At 41.6% G+C, this 22,184-nt stretch overlaps 1 protein-coding gene across 1 annotated transcript in view; it reads right to left on the bottom strand.

Moving 5' to 3' along the window:
• Cntnap2 (contactin associated protein 2) overlaps window positions 1-22,184 on the bottom strand; it is a 1,917,858-nt gene that overhangs the window by 110,408 nt on the left and 1,785,266 nt on the right. Inside the window, exon 21 of the mRNA XM_063250667.1 lies at window positions 13,874-13,967. Coding sequence (XP_063106737.1) covers window positions 13,874-13,967 — 94 coding nt within the window. The remainder of the gene's footprint in view (window positions 1-13,873; window positions 13,968-22,184) is intronic.

Here is a 22,184-nt window from a genome sequence, read left to right as displayed (position 1 = left end):
AAACATTATTAGAGCCTGATGTGGTCCCCTTTGCAAAGTATTAAATAAATGCAGGATTTTTTCCTCTTTTAGAAAAGAAATATAGACAATAAACAAACCAATAAGTGCAAAGAGATCTACACTGGCATCCTAATTTCGGGGCTTTCCAGCTATATGACATTGCTTTAAGTTCTCTGAGCCTCTTTCCTTATATAACAAGTCTTGGTGACTCAGTAGGTACCTTGTTTGCAAGTTCAGGGCTTAGTGAAGTGTGATGCCAGGAGCATGCTCTGTACTTAGTAGGCAGTCAACACACACCATCCTCCTCCCACTTCCTAGCTCCTGTAGGTGAGATAGAGGGGTATCCTGGTAAGGAAAGTTGACTGTCCTGAAAGAGGAGAACGCAGTAAGTCTCACTTTGCGACTTTGCTTTATCCTCTGGGTTTGTATCTTTATGTCTCCTCAGGGAGAATGAATTTACGTGGGAGTAGTGTGGTTTATAACTACAAAGCTATTGGAAATTGATTTTACAACATTAGCTTCCTGAGATAATTACACCTTTTTATTCTCCATGGCTGAACGTAAAAGCATTAAAAAGGAAAATCTTCCAAATTAGAGAGTGGGATCTATCTTATTTCCAGATCATAGAGGTGTCACATTCAGAGTCTAAACATATTTGAGGATAGAAGACCCAACAGTTACATGAAATAGGTGATTACATTTGATGCTTTTTAAAAACATAGCAGCATACTATGGAATTTTAAGAGCTGGATAACGCTTAAAAGCAAATTTTATATTTCTGCATGGCCAGTCTCTCCCCGCTTCAAACTACCACAGAAAAGCCTGAGGAGGGTGGCCCTGGACTTTTCAACCTGGCCACAGCATTGTTGGGGCAGCACTGAGGGAACTAACTTATTGGCTGCTTCTGCTCTTTTGGTCACCTCTCCATTGTTTTTCTACTTGGTCCCTCAAAATCTTGAAATTATGCATGGTGATTTCTTTTCAATACAATTTGTTAAGCTTCAAGTTTCCCAAGGTTTAAATTCTAAGTTGTTAGCAAAATTGCCCCAAGGGTGTTTGTATCCTAGAGTCTATTCCCCAAAACATGTCACGTTCTCCTTCCTTGGGAACCAGGATAAAATGGTGCCAAGGGGCAGCTCACCTTCGGTCTGTAGGTGGCATTGTGAGAAGTCACAAAGCAGGAGAAGATCACATGCGATGTGGGAGACCTTGGATGGACTTGTTAACTCTCCTATACTGGGCAACAATGACACCACTGACTTCCCTGGGTATCGCAAGACACTAACTATAGATGGGCTTCTTAAGCTGCAAAGTGATATGAAAATACAATGGGTCAGAATATTTATGAGACTAGGATTTTAAAATAACACAGTCAATTCTTACTATCTGTAGCAGTTATATTCCTTATTCATTGAATTCGTGAATAGTGAATATTGTTCCTAAAGGAAATGCAGAGTTAGATTTCTGTAAGCCTCTGTCGTGATGTTTCATCAGCTGATCAATACACAACCTTGTTTTATTTGTGTTCCTTTTAAAGAAATCTTATTTGAGATGTATTTTCGATTCATTAATATTGAACCCAGGGCAAATAGTCCTATAACTAATGGTAGAACAAAGCTTATCTAACACGTGAATCTTCTCCATCGACCCATTCCAGCCTTCTCGTGCTTGGAAACAAGAGATGGTCTTTTGGTGCTCCTTGGAGGGCCATTTTCAACAGTGAAATCACCACAAAAAAGCACAACACAAAAAGCATGCATGGCATTACCCAAATCACTAAGATGACAGTGTCTATGGTATGAGAGATTAGACAGGGTGACAGCCTCGGTTGAGCTCAGCTGAGACTGTACACGTTGGTGATTAATTTTGGCTGTTTTCTGTGCATCTCTACAAATGACCACAAAAGCACCACAGTACTTACTTTTGGGGTGATAGGGGAATTTGAATGAACAAGCAGATTTGGAAATATAAAATTTATGGCAGTGGTAAGTGGCATAATGTACATAAATTTTTCCCATAATCTGCAGCATTTCTGGATGATATAAAAGGAATTTTGACTCTCAAAATGTTTATTTCAAAACAGTTGGGAATGCAAATGTATGTTGTGAGTCAAAGATAGGTGAACTTGGGAAGGAAACAGCTTCCCTGTTTTTGAAAATCTGGTTTAACTAAACACTAAAAATGTTATTAAAACACAACTTTTGCCTTCCCCATTGCATTTTAATTATAACTCTTTGTTAGTGAGAAACACCTTATACTTTGAAAACAAGGTGGAGAAGTGATGGTGCTCTTTTGTTTTAGTTGAAAGTTTTAGATTTTGTTTACTTTCTTCTTTTTTAAACAAGTGACCAGTATAGAGGTCAACCCTTTATTTGCATAAATTAAAATTCAAAGGCTAAGATACAGTGATATTGAAGTTGATGAACAGGTTCACTCATTCCTAAGGCAAGTCTGGTTTTCTCTATTTCTTGGACTTTACTCTACAAATAATTACTCAAGAAGCCAACTTTTTCAAGAAGAATAATAAACCCAAACGTCAAAGAAGAACACCAGTCATATGAGTTCCTAACCAGCAATCTTTTTTTTTTTTTTTAAGTTTACAGGAACTAGGAATGCCTGGAACAGCTGAATACTTGTAGATAACATCAAGACTATGTCAAGAAAAGTGGTTACTGCAAGAGTTAATGACTGCTTTAGTGTTTATCTGTTACAGATAAAATTAGGGAACTCCCAAAGATCTTATACAAACTTTTGTCTCTCTGATCCCTGGAAAGAAGAAATTTGGGTGAAAGCCCTCAATCTTTAACTTCCTCTCTTGTTGCCAATAAAGCTCTTTCTCCTGTCAGTCATTTGAGTTATTGGCTTCATCAGGCACTATAGAGCTGAACCTTTCATGGTTATACTATTGCTTGTGATGTATGGAGCACTTACTATATGCTAGGTACTATGATAAACACTTCACATTCATGGTACCAGTTTTTAGCTTCACAAGGCAGCCTAAGATACTGGTACTACTTGTCTTCATATTTCACAGTGAAGTAAACAGAAACTCATACGAGGAAATCAGTTCAGGCTCTTTCAGCGCGAGATAAAGTTGGGATTCCAGGTGATATGGCACAAGAGCTTGGATGGAGCCTGACCCTCAGTTTACATTATTTCTTCTTCCAATAAAGCTTTAGGAAAAAATTTGCTTTTGCAGCTGTTTTGTCTGGATGTTGAGGTATGTTTAAGTCGTGACAATGTAATTATTATTTGTACTTGTTAAAGCTATAATTGGTCACTTTCCATCACAAAGACAAAACACCCAACATCTATAGTTTAAAGGAGGAGGTTTGTCTGGTTAATGGTTTCATTAGGTTCAGTCCCTGGTTTACTGGTCCCACATCACTAAATGTATGGTAGAAGGATCTGGTGGAGGCCAACTGCTCAAACCATGGCAGCCAGGAAGCGTAGAGAGAAGGGAAGAGCCCCACACAAGGAATCATCCATTAGACCACACTCCAATGACCACCCCAAACAAGCCCTACCTTCTAGTAGCACATTCAGCTATGAGTTCCTCAACGTATTAATGCATTGATGAATATAGTGCTCTCAGGTTCAATCACCATCCACCTCTGAACATGGAAGATATTTAAGGTCAAACCCATAACAATGACTTTAGCCCAGGAGTTTAATCTCTGTGGGCCTCATTTTCCTGAGTTTTAATATGACAAGATCTCAATAAATTATTTCTTAGGGCCTCTTATGAGTCTATGAGGTAATGATAATAACAGTAATTGCTATTATATCCAATAAATTTTTAAGAATGGAAGTTAATGAGATTTAAAAAGAACGAGGGGCCAACCTTGCACAATAATTCATTGGGTGAATTCTTCCTAAACAGATCTCCTTCATCTTTGGGAAGATTTTGGATGTCAACCATAGTACATAATATTTTCCTTAGGATATGAAAAACCAGGCATAATTTCTACTCTTCTATTTTAGTATTATTTCTTGCCTATCACTTAAAAAAATTTCTCATCAGTGTTTTACTACTGCTTTTGTCATTAGAGTAAAACCCAGAGGCAACTGACCAGAAATTTCAATTAACCATTTGCCATGTGTTCATTTATCAATTTTGCTGCCTTCCAGTCTTAGGAGGTGAAGATAAATCACCAGCCAATAAGTGGCCTTCAGGGTCTCTCCCTGAAAGTAGCAGCTGACAGTTTAATCTACCACATTTCTCCATCTTCATTTTTAGAAAGGTATTATATTAATCATTATCTTCAATAACAACTATAAAAGAACTATAAAATTTTAAGATGCAAATGAATGTTTAATTCCTGTATATTTCCTAATCTCTACTGACTAAGGCAGGAAGGAGAAGAGTGGGTGGAGACAATGTCTCATTCTTTGCACTGTCTAGGGGCGCTTGGTCTTAGTGACATCTGGTAGCAGTCATTTTACGAATAAATGACTCTAGCAAAAAAGGATGGCTAGATCGTCTCTTAATTATATTACTTTTTCAGTTGAAAAATCTGTGTGTGGGGGGACAATTGTAGAATCACGTGAAGTTTTAAGAAGACATACATGTAAAATAGGTGGCATTTTTTGCCCAGTTTCCTCCAGTGAAAACATTTGAAAAGTTATAGAGTAGAATATCACAATCAGGATAGTGTTATTGTTATGGTCCGCTGCTGTTCGTCAGATTTGCCTCTCATTTGTGCCTGTGTATTTAATTCAGCAAAATTTTATCCCACCAGTAGGTTTAACAGTCTGCTACCGTAGTCAAGATAGTGGATAATTCCAACAGTGTAAGAGTCCCTTGCATTCCTCTTTTATAATAACTATTCCCATGTGACTGCACTGTTCCTCTCATGAGGACACAGTCTGTTTCCCTTCTCCCTGACTCTGCGTTTGGCCACATGACTTATTTGCATAATGGGACATTAGTGGGTATGATGAGACCTAAGGCTCCCCCAAGTGGGTTTACAGTCTCACGTCTGGCAGTGGTGAGGGAAGAGTGCGGTCAGGCTAGCCCTGGTCCCAGGACAAGGAGCAGACAGTTATAACAGGGTCTCCCAACTTTTAGTGACCCTCAGGTCAGCAGTGGAACTACTGAAATGTCAGTTATTTGCTAGGTAGTTCTTTTTCTATCCCTTCTCCCCCTCCCTCCCCTGCCAAGGCAAGAAGACTACATGGAGATGGAGAGGTGCCCAGAAGCCTGCCGTGGGAAGGGCGCAGGATGGGACGTGGACTTTCAGGTATATCTGTAGTGACAGCTAAGGGGACAGCAGGATGCCAAGGAAGCAGGGCACACACTCCATGTCATGCTCATCAACCACAGGCTTCACCTCCAAGGCCAGAAGTGATGCTAGTGGCCAGGCAGACACAGGATGCTGGGCTGGAAGTCACCTGTCACCTGCACAAGCCCAATGACCAGCTGAAACCAGGTTACTCCCTGTCCACGATGTTGTAATAACACATAAGCTACAGCATCTTGCTGCTTGTTCACTTCTGTCTTCCCTGCACCTGGTCCCCATCTGATGGAAAGAAGCAAAGAGTAGTGAAGGCCCCTTAGGAGCCCAAACATTCCATTGCAGAAGGACAGCACACTGGTGGAAAGGGTTGTAAGATGGAGTCCAACTACACTAGAATGCATGTGTAGCTGTTAGTCTGTTATGCAGGGAGCCAGAGTACCACAAACAAAGACACCACCAGTCCTCTTCACCTCCATGTGGTTCTGTGCATTACAGTGTGTAACCCTGTATTACCATGGCAACTCTAATCTAGCCTCCTGCAGTCTCTCCCTCCCTGGTACACATTTTCCATTCCCCAGATGGTGTTGTCATCTATGGTGCCAATCTGATCAGGTTACTCTCTTGATAAAAAACCCCCTGTTGTTCTATTTTCTGTCATTCCCCCCAAAACCAGTAATAAGCTGTATAAATTAATCTACAAACACTGTGGATGTGTCAGTGCCCTGAATTCATCTTTGTCAAGAGTGTGGGCTGGAATTTTGTCCTTGGCATGATCCTCAAGTCTTGGAACACGAAGAGATGAGCAGAGGGCAAGTCCAAAGTGACCTGAGAAGCAGCACCCTCCAGTGTGGGGTGGGAAGGAAGTGGAAGTGTGCCCTGGATTCCTGGTGCATCCACTGAGACCTGCTGAGGCACCATCTGCACCGTCCCCCAGGACTGTACTCTGTGGTGGTGACAGGTCGTAGTGCCCCCTTTTCCTCCTGCTCTCATTTCTCAGCTCTCCTACTTGTGTTTTGTGGGGGTATCTCCCAGGTCAAATTTTTGTGTCCAAATCAAGTCTCAAGGAATCCTCTTGGGAGAATCCAGGACAAGATAGACGATCACATAATTTTTCAGTCCACGCAGTCACATTTTTCACTGAGAGTGAGCACTGCTGATGGTGTGTTCTCTGCTGGCAGGGGGTATTAATGGAACTGTCCTTGACAATTTGGGACCTGTGGCCCTACTTATAGAGGCTGCTCTGACATGATCTCTGCTCCCTCCTCTTCCTTTTCTTTTTTGCAGTCATCCCCAGTCTCTCTCTCTCTCTCTCTCTCTCTCTCTCTCTCTCTCTCTCTTTCTGTGCCTCTCATTCTTCTTTCCTTTTGAGACAAGATCTTGCTAAGTCTGAAAGTTTTCCAGGCAGGGCTTGAATTACGACTTATGATTTTCCTGCCTCAGTCTCCCAGAGTGCTGGAATAACAGGCACATATGACCATATCCAGATTCTCTGCCACTGATCCTATTGGCTGTTTTTTTGCAACCTGGTTTGAATGAACTTTGTGGTGCCTCAAATTTTCCTCACAGTAGGTTGTGTTTCCAAAGATGGCCAAAACCATCCCCTCGCCCCGCCATGCTCCTCCGCGCATCTCCTTTGGTCAAAAGCCAGCAGCTAAAGTGATGTGTATAACTCTGGAGGATGGGTCATAGAGATCTCCAGCTGCCATCTTGGTGTTTGGATGCTGGCCTCTTTGCTGGAAGGTAGCCCCAAACCTGGGGTGTGCACTCTTGAGAATACCAGCTAAAATACTTAGTGCTGACTCACTGCTGACTGTGTGAGCAGGGCCACTTTGGGGCCATCCTGAGCGCTTTGCATCCAGCTGAAACCAAGCAAAGCATTGCAACTACTCTTCCAGCTCTCAGAATTGTGAGAAATAATACGTTACTGTTTCAAGACTCAAAGATTTGGGTGGTTTTTTGTGCAACAATTGGTTGCTGAAAGCCTCTTCCTTTACTTCTCCTCGATTTCACCCATATCTTGACCAAATGGTTTTTAACTTCTTATCACTCATTTCCCCCTTCCAAGAGCTCTTCTTTGGAATGCCTTCTCTCACTCCTGGCCTGAGTTAAGTCTTTCTACTTGCTCCCGAAGCACCCTGCTATATGGATTCAGCTTGACATGGCGGTAGCCATTGTGAGTCATAACTGCCATGATTGGCTTAGAATGACCCTGGTCAGTTTTTCCTGTACAGTTTTCCAGCTATGTGCAGACCACACCGTTAGAATGGTGTGTGGAGTTTTACACTAGCCCATGTCACCAGGAATATGCCCAACTCCCTCCTATTAGCTTAAGTTTAAGTTGCCTTCTGGCTTGGATGAAGTCATTTTGCCTTAACCAATATCTACATTCTCCTCTTCTGGCCCAAACTGCAGTAGGACACTTGGTTTTGCTGCTGCCTATGACCACATTTCTGCCAGTAAGTTCCCAATCAATTACACTCCATGCAGTTCTGGATAAGTACGCTTCTCTTCTTCAGTCTCTACCCTGGGACCAGGCTGTTCTGGGATACTACACATCCATCTTCTGTTTATCCTAGTGCTTGTCTCTCTGGGCCTAATTGTTCTTTCATTGTTTCCTTTTCTAGCTAGAATTTAAGTTCTCTAAAGGTGGAAACTGTGGCTGCCTTGGACCCTACTGATACTCCAGGGAATTATGCAATGACCCTGATACTCTGGCATTGTACATTTCCAGAAACCTTACTATGATGAATACATAATTGCTGAATAACAATGGAATAAAATAACTGATATTTATTTTTCAGATACAGTGCTATCTGTTAAACATGTATTATTTCATTGAGTATTGTGAGGTAGGGAGTCAACTCTTCCCGCCTTAAATACAAAGAAAACAATGTACAAGAGAGTAAACTGCCAAAACCATACAGGTGGTGAGTGGCAGAATAAAACCTTACACCTAAGTATAGGACAAAGTCTTTTCTTAGATACAATCTATATGTATCAGTAAAGAAAGACTAAGTTATGCCACATAACAAATAGTTCTGTAGTCTTGGTGGCTTAACAAGGTTTTTTTTTTTTCTTTCTTCATGCTATATATTCATCATGAGTCAACAGGGTTCTCTGTTAATTGGGGTCACAGAGGGACCCAGGTAAGTAGAACAATGATCATCTTGGAAGATATATATATATATATATATATATATATATATATATATATATTTGTTCATCACTTTTGGGGCAGGAATATCCAGCCAGCAATGTAATACCTACTGCAGAATGCCATTTTACCAATGAATGAATAAATGTGTTGCTTCCTGCTGTGTAAGGCTTTACCAAACTTCCAGAAAGTTCTGAAAACTTCTGGAATAAAGATTTCTCTTCAATAGAAAGTAGTAAAGAATTATATTAAAGTTTACATTATCATAGAAATCATAGAATAGCTGCTGATAGATAAATCTCTGATCAAAGTTGCTTTAGATAATGAAGCAGTTTTGGAAATCATCAGGATCTAGGAGCAATAGGACCTACAAACTATACTAAACTCAAGTATATATAAACTCATTTTTAATTTTACCTCCCGAGACACAGAAGAGTCAATAGAGCGGTAATTAATCTACATTAGTACTCCTTTTTAAGCAGAGCCTCTAACTTTTACAAAGGAATAAATGTCATTTTATAATAGAAGTGATCTACTTTGTTATGATTTTAAACTACTAACCTATGGGTTACAATATGGCCAAGCAATTTGAAACAAACTTAATAAAGGTGGGCTTGGAAACAACTTTCTAAAATGAAAATGAACACAGCTCCAGACATATTCTAACAAGAATTTACAGTGATGTGATGGGCTGTGTACATTGACATTCTTCTAAATTCATATCTGTGACCCACCATGCAGCATGTGGTATCAAGGAGCTCGAATATAATCATCCCCTCAGCTCAAGTGGAATTGGCCATTCCTTCTACTTTAATATTGCATTTCTTACTATTTCAGAAAAGAAACTTACTTTTACATCAATCTTCAAGTTTCCAGGGCATTTAGGTTTCATCTAATCTGGTTTGTCTTAGTGTAGGTACAAATTTCCATTTCACTTTTGTTGAATACTCGCCATAGTGAGGTCTACTACCAGAAAATAAACGTCACTCGTTTGAGAGTAGCTGCAACTCTCAGCAAGCTTCCCCTCACACGGAGCTGAGTGCTCTGCTTCACACCCTCGGCTCGCGTTCCCCTGCAGTCCTCTTCAGTCAGCCTCCACGGAGCCCAGTCCTTCCTTCACGGAGCAATTGTCAAGGACTGGAAACTGATTTCCCTGCTTCTCTCAAGTCATCTCTTTTTCTGCGTAAATACCTCCAGGCTTTTGACATTTCTTTCCTGGGTCTATGTCTATCTGGTCTTCCCAGATTAATAGCCCTGCTCTGCTCATCCTCCCCTCAATGCACCTTGATATTATATTCATTTACGAATCAGTCATCACAATAATGTAGACAATACAGCTGGGGCTATGGAACCTCTTCCCTCCACTCACCTGAATTTAGGTAATTCCAAGGGCCAAACCCTCTTCTACCCTGTCCCAGACTGCACTATCTGGAGGCAGAGGTAAGAAATCTAAAGAGTCCTTGAGCCTGCCCTAGATAATTTCAAAATCCTAAACCAGGACCTGTGCATCCCAGATCCTCCTGCATAAGCTATAGCAACCATTCTTTACCTGGAGCTCGTTAAAGGTTTTCATGCATCCAATTATAACAGAATGAACTACGGAAAGGGCATGCACTATAGACACAAGTGACAGGAATGAGCATCCTGTCAATCATGATTTCAATCATGCTCTAAATGACCCCATGGGAGTGCTCTAGACCCTAATCCCTCAGCCCTTGCTCCATTTTCCTTTCACCAGCGCAAGCCTGCTCACTCTGGTGTATCGACACCATTGTCTCCTTACTGTCATATACCGCATCGAGTTCTTTATTCATTGTGCATGAGAACCTAGGAATCAGTCTGGGAAGCCACTGCATACAGTAACAATAACACTGGCACATATCACACTCTCCATAAGACCAACGCTTGAGATTTTTTTTCTGGACACCAAGAATTTCCCAACTTCCATTTAACTGCCTGATTTTACTTAGGTACTTATTTTTCATCTTCTTCTTCTCCTTTTTTTTTTTTTTTTTTTTTTTTGGTCTAAGTACAAGAATTAAATTTCTCATCTCATTATTTTTATCCTATATTTCTAGCCTGTCAAGATACTTGTGAAGTGTTTCTTCAGTATACTGAACACTCCCTCTCAATTGGCTGTCATTTGCAAATTTACTAAACCTGCATCTTTACCCACGAAACTGGCAGATACATAAAATCTGGGATGCCACTCAGGCAGTGAGTGACAAGAATGGACATGAGTCTTACTCTATGAGCCTTTCCTGGTACTGGTGACCTTGCTTCCCTGCCAGAGGGCTTAGGGATATGTAAGGATCCATGTTAAACTTCTGCAGCACTTGACAGTGATCTGTCTCAGATTTATGCCTAAATTGTCTCATCTTCTTCCTTTATAAACCTCAAACTTGTCCCTGATTAGTTTCCTTTTTTTTGAGTTTCCTTCCTATGTGTCATTTTCCAAGCAGTACTCAGTGAGGAGCTCCGTGGGAAGCCGCATGTTTATTTAGCTCCACATCCTTCTCTTTCTCTTATGGGATCAGTGTCTGCTTAGAGGCTGACCTAGCAAAGCAATGACTGGAGGGCATTACTCTCTCTAGGCACTTGTGGAAACCGAGTCGTCAGATGAATATTTACATAGCTGGGAATGCAGATGGGGTTGCCTCTCACTGAACTGCATGTTACTTTCAAAGGAAAACTTAAAAACACTCCTGGCTGATCCTGTTCCTACTACAAGATCAAACAGTTAAGGATTACCAGTTTGAAGGGCCAATGACCGGTCTCCCTAAGCACCCAAAGTTCCTTCCTTGGGTCTGCCTGTGACTCTTTTGATTGTATTGGCAGAATTGTATTCTCAGCAGGTCCAGTGATGTCTTTTTTGCTTCTCTGTCACTGTGGAAGATGCAAGTGCCATTAGGCAAAGCTGAGTTAGCCTGGTCACATATTACACTTATCAACCACCATCTTTGAGTGGACTAAGTGGAGGACTTTAAGTCAATGAGTCTTAGTGGTGGTGATTTTGCTCTTGTGGAGGGATTTCTAGCAATGTCTGGAGTTCCTTTTGGTTCTTATAACTTGGGAATTACTTGCATCCGTGAGTGAGGACTGAGGATACTGCAGTGCACAGGACAGCCCCAAAGCAGAATTTTGTCATCCACGATGTCACTAGCATCACAGTTGACAGTGAGACTGCTTTAAGAAAAGAAATCTAACAGTTCTCAGCATGGGTGTCCTTCTCGGTACTATGAGGGTTGTGTTAGTATTGCATCACTATGACAAAACACTCGAGAATTTCCTGAAGTTTAAAGGTGGGAAAAGTTAGTCCACAGTCAGCTGGTTCCATTGCTGTGGACCAGAGGTGGGGCAGAACATTCTGATGAAAAGGCCCGGTAGAGCTAAGCTGCTCATCTCATCATGGCCAGTAAACAGGGACAGAAAGCGCAGAAATGAAGGAACCAGAGACAAAATAAACACGTCAAAGCCAAAGGGAGCTGCTTTATCCAATCAGGTTCCACCTCCTAAAAGTTGATTCAGCTAGTGAACTCAGGAGGACCAATAAGCTCTTCCACTTGATGAAATTAGAACGCTTTGGGAAAGCCAATCAGCTCTCAGCACAGGAGACTTTGGGAGATCTGTTATATGTAAACCATAAGAAGGGCACAGTGGTTTGGGGTGGTATTGGGAGGGGTGTAGACTGTCCTACACACACTGTAGATAGCATTATCATTGATTGGCAGAAGCAGCAGACAATGACAATTATTTCCATTACTTATATGTTAGGTTGGTTAAGTCCTAAGATGTGATCAGCTTAAAGGTAAAAGAATAGTTCATTTACTCCAGAAATCTGCTTTGAACATTTTCTCTATGCCAGGCACTAATCTTGCTGCTGCATATAGATCAAAAAATAAAATTTAAAAAAGGCAAACAATCTCAATGCAAGACAAATGAACTCTATGTTCTTCACTTCAGTTTTGAGAAAATCCTGGCTCTCAGAAGTTAAAGTAGCAAAGCATTAAAGCCACAACATCAACAGAGATGGGCCTCAACTCAAGTCTAACACACTCTGCCTACATCTGTTCTATTCTATTATTGCCAAATCTCTGATAAACTAAAACAAAGAAAAACTACAAACCAAAGGAAGTTCGGCTCTGTGACATATCTATATATATCCATGTATATTTATATCTATAATATATATATATATTAAAGCTGATTGGAGATAGCCTTGTCTTGGCTTAAACTGTCTTCCATAAGCTACCTTTAGATTCCAAAGGTCTCAAGACTCCACCCACAAATACACCAACACTGCTACATTCTGAGCCTGCAGCTTATGAGGAGGAAGGGAGATGGATCATGCACGTGCAAACCACTGATGATGCCTCATTTTTTGGGAAATAATGAATTATCTTTCCCCACATCTCTGACCACCCTGATTTTTTAATCCCTAAACACCCCTGAATCCTATTCTTGGGGAGGTGGTTTTGAGTTGGGAGGTAGGGTGGGCAGGGCCTCTCCATGTTTGACTGTCTTGTGAATAAAATTGTAGAAGTTTTGTTTTCCAGATGTTTCCAAATACGTCAGCAGTCTGCAGTGTTTCTTTTGCTTCTGTACATGGGCTTGTACCAGAGGTACAAGCTGTACCCGACCTGTTACTGTTTCTGGTTTGTTCTCATATTTGTAAAGCCACACTCCCTCACAAAAGATCCCTGCTTTGGGGTACACAGCTCCTCTGAACCTGCTGGTGTAAAAAAGTTTGGTTTTCTCCACTTGTTTGAGTGTCAGTTTCTTTCCGTCTGATAAACCTAAAATTGCTATATCAAAACCTCTTGCAAAATTTATGGCTTCAGGAATTGACAAACTGGGTGGGGGAAAAATGGACTGGGTGTGTAACATCCTCACTACCTACTCTGAATACAAAGAATGACTTCTCCACAGCCCACACATCACCACCAACTTAATTCCCATCCAAAGGTCACAGTACCCATTTTCATAGTAAAGAGAAATGTCCATGGCTCATAAAATTTCTAAACTTATGACATCTGTATTTTCGTCTGGATAGCACCAACCTCTTATATGGAAGAGAAGGGCAGAGGCAACTCGTAAGTCCAATCACACTCAGGGAAAGTGTATTCTAATTCCTATTACAGTTGCAAATAATTTGTAAATAATATCCACTAGGTGTCCTTGGGGGTAGGAGGAAAAGAAAATCACACTGACATGCTTACATAAAGAACAAGTTAAATGCTGCTCCTAGTTAGAGGTCTCTAATAAACCAAAGAGCACATGATGGTTTGATTGATCATGGTTCTTGGAAAACCACTCAGAATCACAGTGTTAACTTCTCTTCATGGAGAACATGCCCGTGACTGACACTAGTGAGATAAATTTCTGGTAATGTTAAAATTCAAATTCACATCAGGTAATATAATTCTCACACCAGGTATATTGCTCACATACATTTATACCTAATGAACCAAATTCTTACCTATAACTTTTCCAAGAAAGAGTGACTTGGGAGAATTGAAGAGTGTGTCTGATGAACTTGGCAGATGGTAACTCACTGAAGGATAATGATCTAGCTGTAGGGAGAAAATAAGGCACATGATTAGGACAATGTCATCATCCCACACTGGAATAGACTCTTCACCGGGAGATGACATCACTCTTTGAACCCTGGTTTCCTGATATCTTATTTAACCAGCCCAGACTCTGAAACCCAACCTGCGAAAATGGAAGTCCGTTTCTTCTTGTGGATGGAGAGAAGATAGAAGGTGGCTATTTGAAAAGAATTTGAGCTTGGTAAATGAAGAAACTTTCTGAGTTGATCTCCAGTGGTGGATACTCTAAGTGGATATGCTGTCTGCCTGTGGAATTAAGATCTTTGTTCATTTTAATAGAATGAAATTTGCTTGATCCAATCTCTCTAGTGCTGTTCTCTGAGCTGCACTGATAGCACTGAGCTTTCCTAAGGAGCCTTTCTCTGAACTATGTCCTTCACTTTTGCATGAGTACAGGGCAATATTGATCTTCAGATGCATGCACGCACACACACACACACACACACACACACACACAGACACCATTGGTGCAATTTAATACAGCTTTTGTGCTTCTTTCTTGCTGTGTATTTTGAGCTTTTAACCACAGCCTAGTTACGTTTATGTAGAGCTTTCTGGATTTTTCTGTGTTCACTTGTGTGAAACCTCTCCTTTGGCCCCATTCATCCCTCTGCAGTGAGTTCCACACCTGCTGGAGTGGCAGAAGGACAGGTGTGGGTCATAAAACTGGTTTTGCTTCCCTATTCTGCATTCTCGTGGGAACCACGTGGATTATGTAGAGAAAGGAGCCAGCACAAGCAGCCACTTGTTGAAGGTGGCCCCACGGGCACCCCCAAACTGCTACACTAGCAACTGGGGCTGAAGAGGAGAAAAACCTCCCGTTGGCAAGGATGGAGGGGCAGCTGTGACCCGAGGCAGGACGCGTGTCAGCGAGATCGTACAGGGAGCCAGGGAGCCAAGGAGCCTCCCACCTCACTGAGAAGCAGTGTCTTTGGAGATGATCATTCATTATTTATGAGTATGTACAGCTGACTTGGGAAACTGCCTAATGGGAACTCCGAGATCGTTGAGCGGGCAGGGTGCACTGTTTGAGTCATCTCATCTCCTGGATTTTTGAGAATTTTGACTTGCAGAACTGGTTCTGTAAGGTTTTTTTTTTTTTTTGCCTATGTAGGATTGCAGCAAAAGTTCAAAGAGAGGGGGAAAAACTATTAAAGCAGACATACGCATATTTGACCGTCATTTCGAAAATGTTCTCTAATGACAAATGCATCACTAACAAGGCAGCTTTTCTAGCCATAGAATCTTAAATATTTGAAAAAATTTGATAAAGGTTCTTTGGAGCAAAGGCCATTCGTGTTCGCTGGTAAATATCCGCTGGCTGCTTTGGCGCCACCTCATGGCACACTTGGGTAACTGCTGCTTTATCTCCTCCATTGTCAAAGGCCAACAATACCTCACAGGGACAATCTCCCCAAATACTTTAATAGATTATCAATACAAATGCTTAATACAAAACAGATTGTCATTTAATCTATTTTGTTAAAAAACTTAAAAATGGTTACAGAAATAAACATTCATTATAGAAAAATAATAATACAAAATTTTCAGGGAAAAATCTCCTATGGTGATAATGAATGGACATTTTTTAATGTTGATTCTTTCATTGCAAAGTCAAATGAGCGGCAAGGCTGAGAGAAGTCGAAGTTTGATAACAAACCTCTTTAGAATTGCTTCCAGCGGCTTTTAGGCTCCACCCTATACATTTTAGCCACTGTCTACAACTGTGCCCAACCTGTTATAAGCACTGCGGTCTAACTGCTTTTACAACGTTCAGCTTCTTGCTAAGGAAAATACAGCGCCTGTTTCTGTTTCTTTCTGCTGGATGGTACTCGGCAGGACTGACCATATTTCTGATCACATCTCAAAAAGGCGGCATGAAAGACGACTTCCGGAACCGCTTCAGAAAGCGGCAGGAAAGTGGGAGCGCTTTGCGGGAACTAATAGCAATGTGTCCTTTTCTGTAACAAATCTTTAAATTTTAAACATTCATCACATATTTTGATCACCCCTTTAATGCAGAAAAACCTTATGTTTGCTTCTCTTACTCTCTGTTTATCAGCTTAATCTTCAGGACCAGCTGGGAGACCCTGACAGAGAGGAGTTTTGCTTCCCAATTAGCCCACACCCTCCAAGTTTGTCCATCTTGGGGTCCACTCTCTCAGCCTTGGGACCTCCCTAGACCTGATCGGTACCTTTATCACAGTCACTTCGTATATCTGCAGCCTGTGTTTTGCTGACTGTGTGGCTTTGGTCTCCTTTCTGGGTGCAGGTCTCATACTTTCTGAGCAAATGGATGCCCCAGTCCCTCAGTTTGAAGGGACCAGATAACAGGAGGACAAGAGCACACCTGCTCTTTACCACATTTTGTATGGCATTTTATTTAATACACATTAAACAGGTATTTTCTTTACTTCTTTTGGTATTGTTTTTAAAAATCCAAAGTCACAAAGGGTAGGGTTGGTCTTCTTAACCAGCTATGCCTGACTACGGGGACAGAGTGGCCTGTGGTGGGGTGACAATGTCTCTTGACCACAACTAGCCTGCTCGCGTCCATTAGGGATGGGGAGCATCAACTGCATTTTACATATTTACATTCAAAAGACAAAATCAGATGAGGCAAGAGAAGCTCAACCTGAAAAGCCCAAAGAAATGACAGAGTCCAGCGTTTCACTTACAGTAACAGGTGTCTTCTCCTCCCAAGTGGACCTGGCCACATTTGCCACGGTCAAGTGTGATAATTTCAAGGTAATTTCTTTGGGGTCTGAGTGAGCTATTCGGATGTACATTTAGCTGGTTGTCATTTTGCTGGCAGTTAAAAGGCAATAGGAGATGGTGTAATAGAGTCTCATTACATGTGCCCCAGGACAACCTTAAGGGGACACTCATTAGTTCAACATTTACCATTAAGCCATTAAAAGCATACTGATGCAGGCTGGGCCTCCTGTCTTACATACTGGAGTTAAAGCTTTAATGTCTGCCCAGGTATTATTTTGCAATTTCCATTTTTAAACCACAGTTTGCATTGGCAGAGTTCAAAGGGATTTTATCTGGCTGTTTATGTTTTGGATATGAAACAGAGAAGAAATTGCTAGACGGTATGGACCATGTTGGACTGAAGGAGGGGCTGGGTGCCCTCTTCTGAGATTGAGGGACAGAGTTTTGCAGCAGCCCTGACTCTGTGATGGGGGCAGAATTCTGGGGCTCTGGACAAAGGCCTGAGATTTCCTGCATCCTTCCCAATGCCGGTGGTGGCTGGGAAGCAGAGGAGAGGGGAGGACCCAGAGGGACAGGGTCCAGGGACCAGATCTCTGCTCCAGTCACACCCATGACTCACTCCCTCTCTTTATAACCAGGGCCTGCTTCCTAAATCCCATTCACAACATCAAATTATGGTCTTTTCAATCGTTGCTCAAAGTACAGCTCTCAACTCAATCTCCTCTAAAGGCCCCGTTTTGGATCACACGGGGTTCACATGCAGGACTTCCTGTCTTCTCTTTGCCAGGGTTACCAGGGGACTTTGCCAACTACAGTAACGCCTACGTTTACCACATAAGGGAGGAGGGCAGGGTCAGGGTGTCATCTTGTCTGTGCCACTGAACAGCTGTGATATTAACAAGTCACAAAGCCACCAGTTTCCTCATTTGTGAGACAACAGGTTGGATCAGACACTAGTTTCTTTGAGAATGATTCACTACAATGGACCAGAAAAATACCAGAGTAGTATTTTTCCAGACTTTTGTGGCATTCAGCAGAGGTCTCCTTCTAAGATCCAGCTCTGGGGTGGCACCTATTTGGGTGTCATTTAAGGATACTGTCATTGCAACGCACCAGAAAGGGACAGAAGGCAGGAAGAGAAAGCGAGCCCCACAAAGGCGTGAGCCTCCTACTGGCTGTTCTGAGACCCTGTAATAATAGCAAACTCCCTGGGGCTGGTGGCTGTTTTCCAAAAAGTCACTGGGGTCTCAAAATCAAGGACTTAGGAGACAGATTTTTCTTTACTGTGCATGCTTTTCCCTTCCATAGATGCCAGGTGCCTTTGCATGACTTGATTACCAATTTTAAAATGTGAGGTATTATATGTATTCATTACAATTGTCACGGTGCCTTTGTTAGTATGGTAATGTAATCAGTCAAATATTGCTGCCTTTTCAGGCCAAGTGCATTTGGAATTCTTCCATATTGATGCATTTAAAAGAATTAGTGAGGCCATTAGGTGATTTGTATTCTATATAAAATTTCCTCAAAATAGTAGAAAATGTCAGCCCGCACTGTTTGATCACGTTCTCTAGTCTAATGCGCCACCTACTGGAAAAACACCAAATCATACTTCAAGCATAAGATTTTTTTTTTTTTAAGTAAGAACATTTTGTATCAATGAGTCTGTATAACTTTAGAATACACATCATTGAATGGGCAGAGAAATTTTCATTTTACAGCTGACTAGCATTTCATTAAACCTAGAGGTGTTTATAGTATACATTTCTCCCAAACTATGTAATTGTTTCAAAGAACCTTGTTAGAAAAATTTAGCACTTCTAGGTTTGTGCATTTACCAAACAAATATTCAGAAGCTACTTATCATGCATTAAAAAACAATGTTGAAACAGTGTCTAATAATTTTATTTCAAGCTCCTTTGGTGGAAGTCTGAGAATACATCATGGTTGCAATATAATTTTATATTTAAAATCACTTTAATGGCCACCGGCTGTAATCACCATACATTGTGGATACTTTAGAAATTAATTTATATAATGAGCATCAGTGACTTCTATTTTAGGCTGTATTTTTCCTGCAGTGCTCAAGGCAAAATACATTTTGGTAACTTACCAAGTGACTTTTCAGGAATAAACAAATGTATGGGAGAAAGGCAGAAGGAGGAAGACAGGGAAGAAGAATAAAAAATTCAGGAGAGTGCTTTTGAAAACATGAATGAGTGTAATATAATATTGCTCATTTTTATAACATTATGGCTCCATTTTATATGAATTAGATGAAAAGAATAAAGGAGCTTGAGTGAAAATGTCAAAAACAATGTAGATTTGACCGATTTGATGGAGGTCTTTCTTGTTTGAGTCTTTCTTTGCCTCTGTAACTTTGATTTGCCCGAAATGTCTCCAGGGTTGTTGATATTGCATCCCTGTGAGTTCCTGGGTGCGGTCATCAGTAGAGGAAAAAGCCGGAGTCAGGAAGCTGTTTCCTACCTGCTGCAGATGTGCGCGCTGATGGTGCATTTGCTGAGCTCAGAACTGCTGAGTGTGGTAGCAGGTGGCTGCCCTGATACCCAAATGCTTCCTGCAGGATGCTTGTTGCATCTGGTCTAGTTACAAAGACCTCCCTGGAAGTTGTGTGCCTCAGAGGAGTATACAGTTGGTTAAATCTAGGGATGCCAGCAGCTTGTGGCCTCGGCCTGGGGCATCTTCCCTCTGTGATCCTGAGAAGGTGACATCTGTCTCCCAGTGCACCTGGCCCGTGAGCCCCCAAGGCACAGGCGAGCGATTACAACAGGCTAACTGAGGAGCCCGACTCCTTGCAGGCAGAGAAAGACTTTGGCTTAAGGCTCAAGTTGTCCTCTTATCCTGTCTTGGTTGGCAGACACAAGCTCCCATTACCTCCTCACGCAGCATGAGGACTTTTGTGGGATTTTTCTGTCCAGCTCCCTGTGAACTGGGACTAGAAGGAAGCTGATGATATAAGAAGATCATCCAAGTGGGTTCAAGGTGCTTAGATTCTGGCTTGGAAAATATGACTTATGGGATGGGCAGGGCGTAGTACTAATAGTACATGAAAATTGAATACAAAACATCCCCCAATTCTAAAAGGATGCAGAGAATCACTGACATTGTGATTCAACTCTTAGACTGGCAGAGTGAAGTCGTCTGAAGGAGGAAAACATAAGCCTGTTTTCTCCCAGGGAAGGGGGGCGGCCAGCTCATTGGTCCTTGGGCTGTACTTTGGAAGGAATTGGGAGGACACAAAAGAGGGTGAACAGGAGACAAGTTGGGAGCACTTGGAATGTGAAGGTGTAGAGTCTGGGTTTGGTTCATAAGGGACTTGGGTTGTAGTTTTTGTCCATCTATCATACCTATCTGCTATCTCTTCATCCATCTACCAATCCACCCACCCGATGATCTGTTATCTATCATCTATCCACCCACCCACTCACTAAGTTATCATATATCCACCCATCAATCCATCCACTTACCCAGCCACCCATCAATCCATTCATCCACCCATCTACCCACCCAGCCACCCAATGGTCTATCTATTATCTATCTGTCATCTATATGTCATATATCTAGCCACTTGTGTGCTATCTCTCTCTCTCTCTCTCTCTCTCTCTCTCTCTCTCTCTCTCTCATCTGTCTCCGTTTCTAAAATTATGGTGTGAAATCACTCGCAGATTTTTATAATTGCCATGTGGAATCACAACTTTATGAAGGAAGGAGTCGAATCCAAGGTTTTGTGTTTGTTGAACATCTGGGCCTAAACGTTTACACTTAGTTTTGGGAACAGTCAACCAGTTGCTGTGCATACTAGTTGGGGAAATCTGGAGATGAGGGAGGAAGGAGGTGGCAGCCAGGGAGAAGGAACTGGAGAGAGAGCAGAAAGCCCGCACCACATGGGCTGAAGGACTGTAGGAAATTTCTCTAGAGTGATGAGCAAAAGAACTAATGAGTAGCTGAAATGTGACATTCAGTGATTTGTCATTTATTGTTCCTCCCCCAATCTTGACGTATTCAGTCAAACCTTCTGCTGTTCTGTAGGTGGCTGTAAGGATCTACACCCCAAAGGGGATCATAGTGGGGAGTTCACTGGTGATTTCGAGGAGAGAAGCTTCAGGGAGCAGTGGACTGAAGCCTGATGGAGATGGAGATGTCAGGGAAAGTGGAGGTGAAAGTGTTCACAGAAAATACATCTATCAAAGAAATGGTATCTAGAATACATAAAAAAATTCTTAACAAGAGAAGGCAAATGACCCAATACAAATAAAAGGGATAAAGCCCTGAGCACTTTATAAAGGGCTCAGCGGTATTCTGCGGGACATGAAATGTTACTCAACTTCACTAGTTAACAGGAAAATAAAAATTAAAACCAATGGGAACACACAAATCCAATAGGGTTACAATAAAACAAAAACTCCCAAACCAGACACTATCAAGTATTGGTAGCTATATGGTGCAACAGAAATTCTCCTGCTTTGATGGAAGAAATATAAAATATGTTTTCTTAATAAAGTTAAAGATAAGCTTACTATTCAGGCCATTAATTTCACTTGAGATAGTTATGTAAAAGAAGTGAAAAGATATTTTCACAAGATTCATATGTAAACAATCATAAAAGGATTGTTCATAATATCTCTAAAGTGGAAATGACCCATCCATCAAAATAATGAATGATCAGGTGGCAGTATAATTCGCAAGGGTAGCACCACCCAGCCATGAAAAAGATACCTGTAGATACACACAAGGATGGACCACAGAATCCCTGTGCAGCGAGAAAGGAGCTAGGCAGAACTGACGGTACCCAGAATTCCATTCACACAAGGCTACAGAACAGGGCAAACACATCCATGGTTTCATGGAAACATAAATTTGAGCGGTGGCTGCTTGGGATAATGGTTGGTATAGATTAATGGGAACAGAGCCTGAGGAAACCTTTTAGGGTGTGGGAAATGTTCTAAATTTGACAGTGGTGGTGAGGATATTTGTCCAAACTCATCCATGTGAACACTTACAGCGTGGATGTTTCATTGCGTGGCAAACTGGCTCTTCAATAAAGTTGACTGAAAATAGCGAATGGGAGAAGCTGACTTAAAACAGCATAGATAGTTATCCCCAGGAGTTTTGTTGCAAAGCAGAACAAAGAAACGCTTCAAGGTGAGAGAAAAATCCTCATGTTCATTTGACAGTGGAGAGTGGAGACAGAGCGGTGACCTTGTGTAGGCGCCATGGGCTTATGGGAGAGTGGGATCTTTAATTTTCCTCTCTGTTCTTTCCCAAATGAATGCATTTAATTTTATAATTAGGAAAACTAAGAACACCATCAGTAGTATTTAGGGAAGCTCCACGAATGGTATTGTGTTTCCAGTATCTGCTGACAGTGAGAACTGCCTTGGCTAACGAGGACCACTCTGCCCCTGACGTTATTCTACCCACCCTATTATGACAAAGATT

Source organism: Cavia porcellus, unplaced genomic scaffold (assembly GCF_034190915.1).
Source record: "Cavia porcellus strain 051 isolate PalLab524CR breed Dunkin Hartley unplaced genomic scaffold, mCavPor4.1 scaffold_6, whole genome shotgun sequence".
NCBI lineage: Eukaryota > Metazoa > Chordata > Mammalia > Rodentia > Caviidae > Cavia > Cavia porcellus.
Note: the sequence above shows the minus strand (reverse complement) of the source record. Positions and strands in the feature narration are given on the sequence as shown.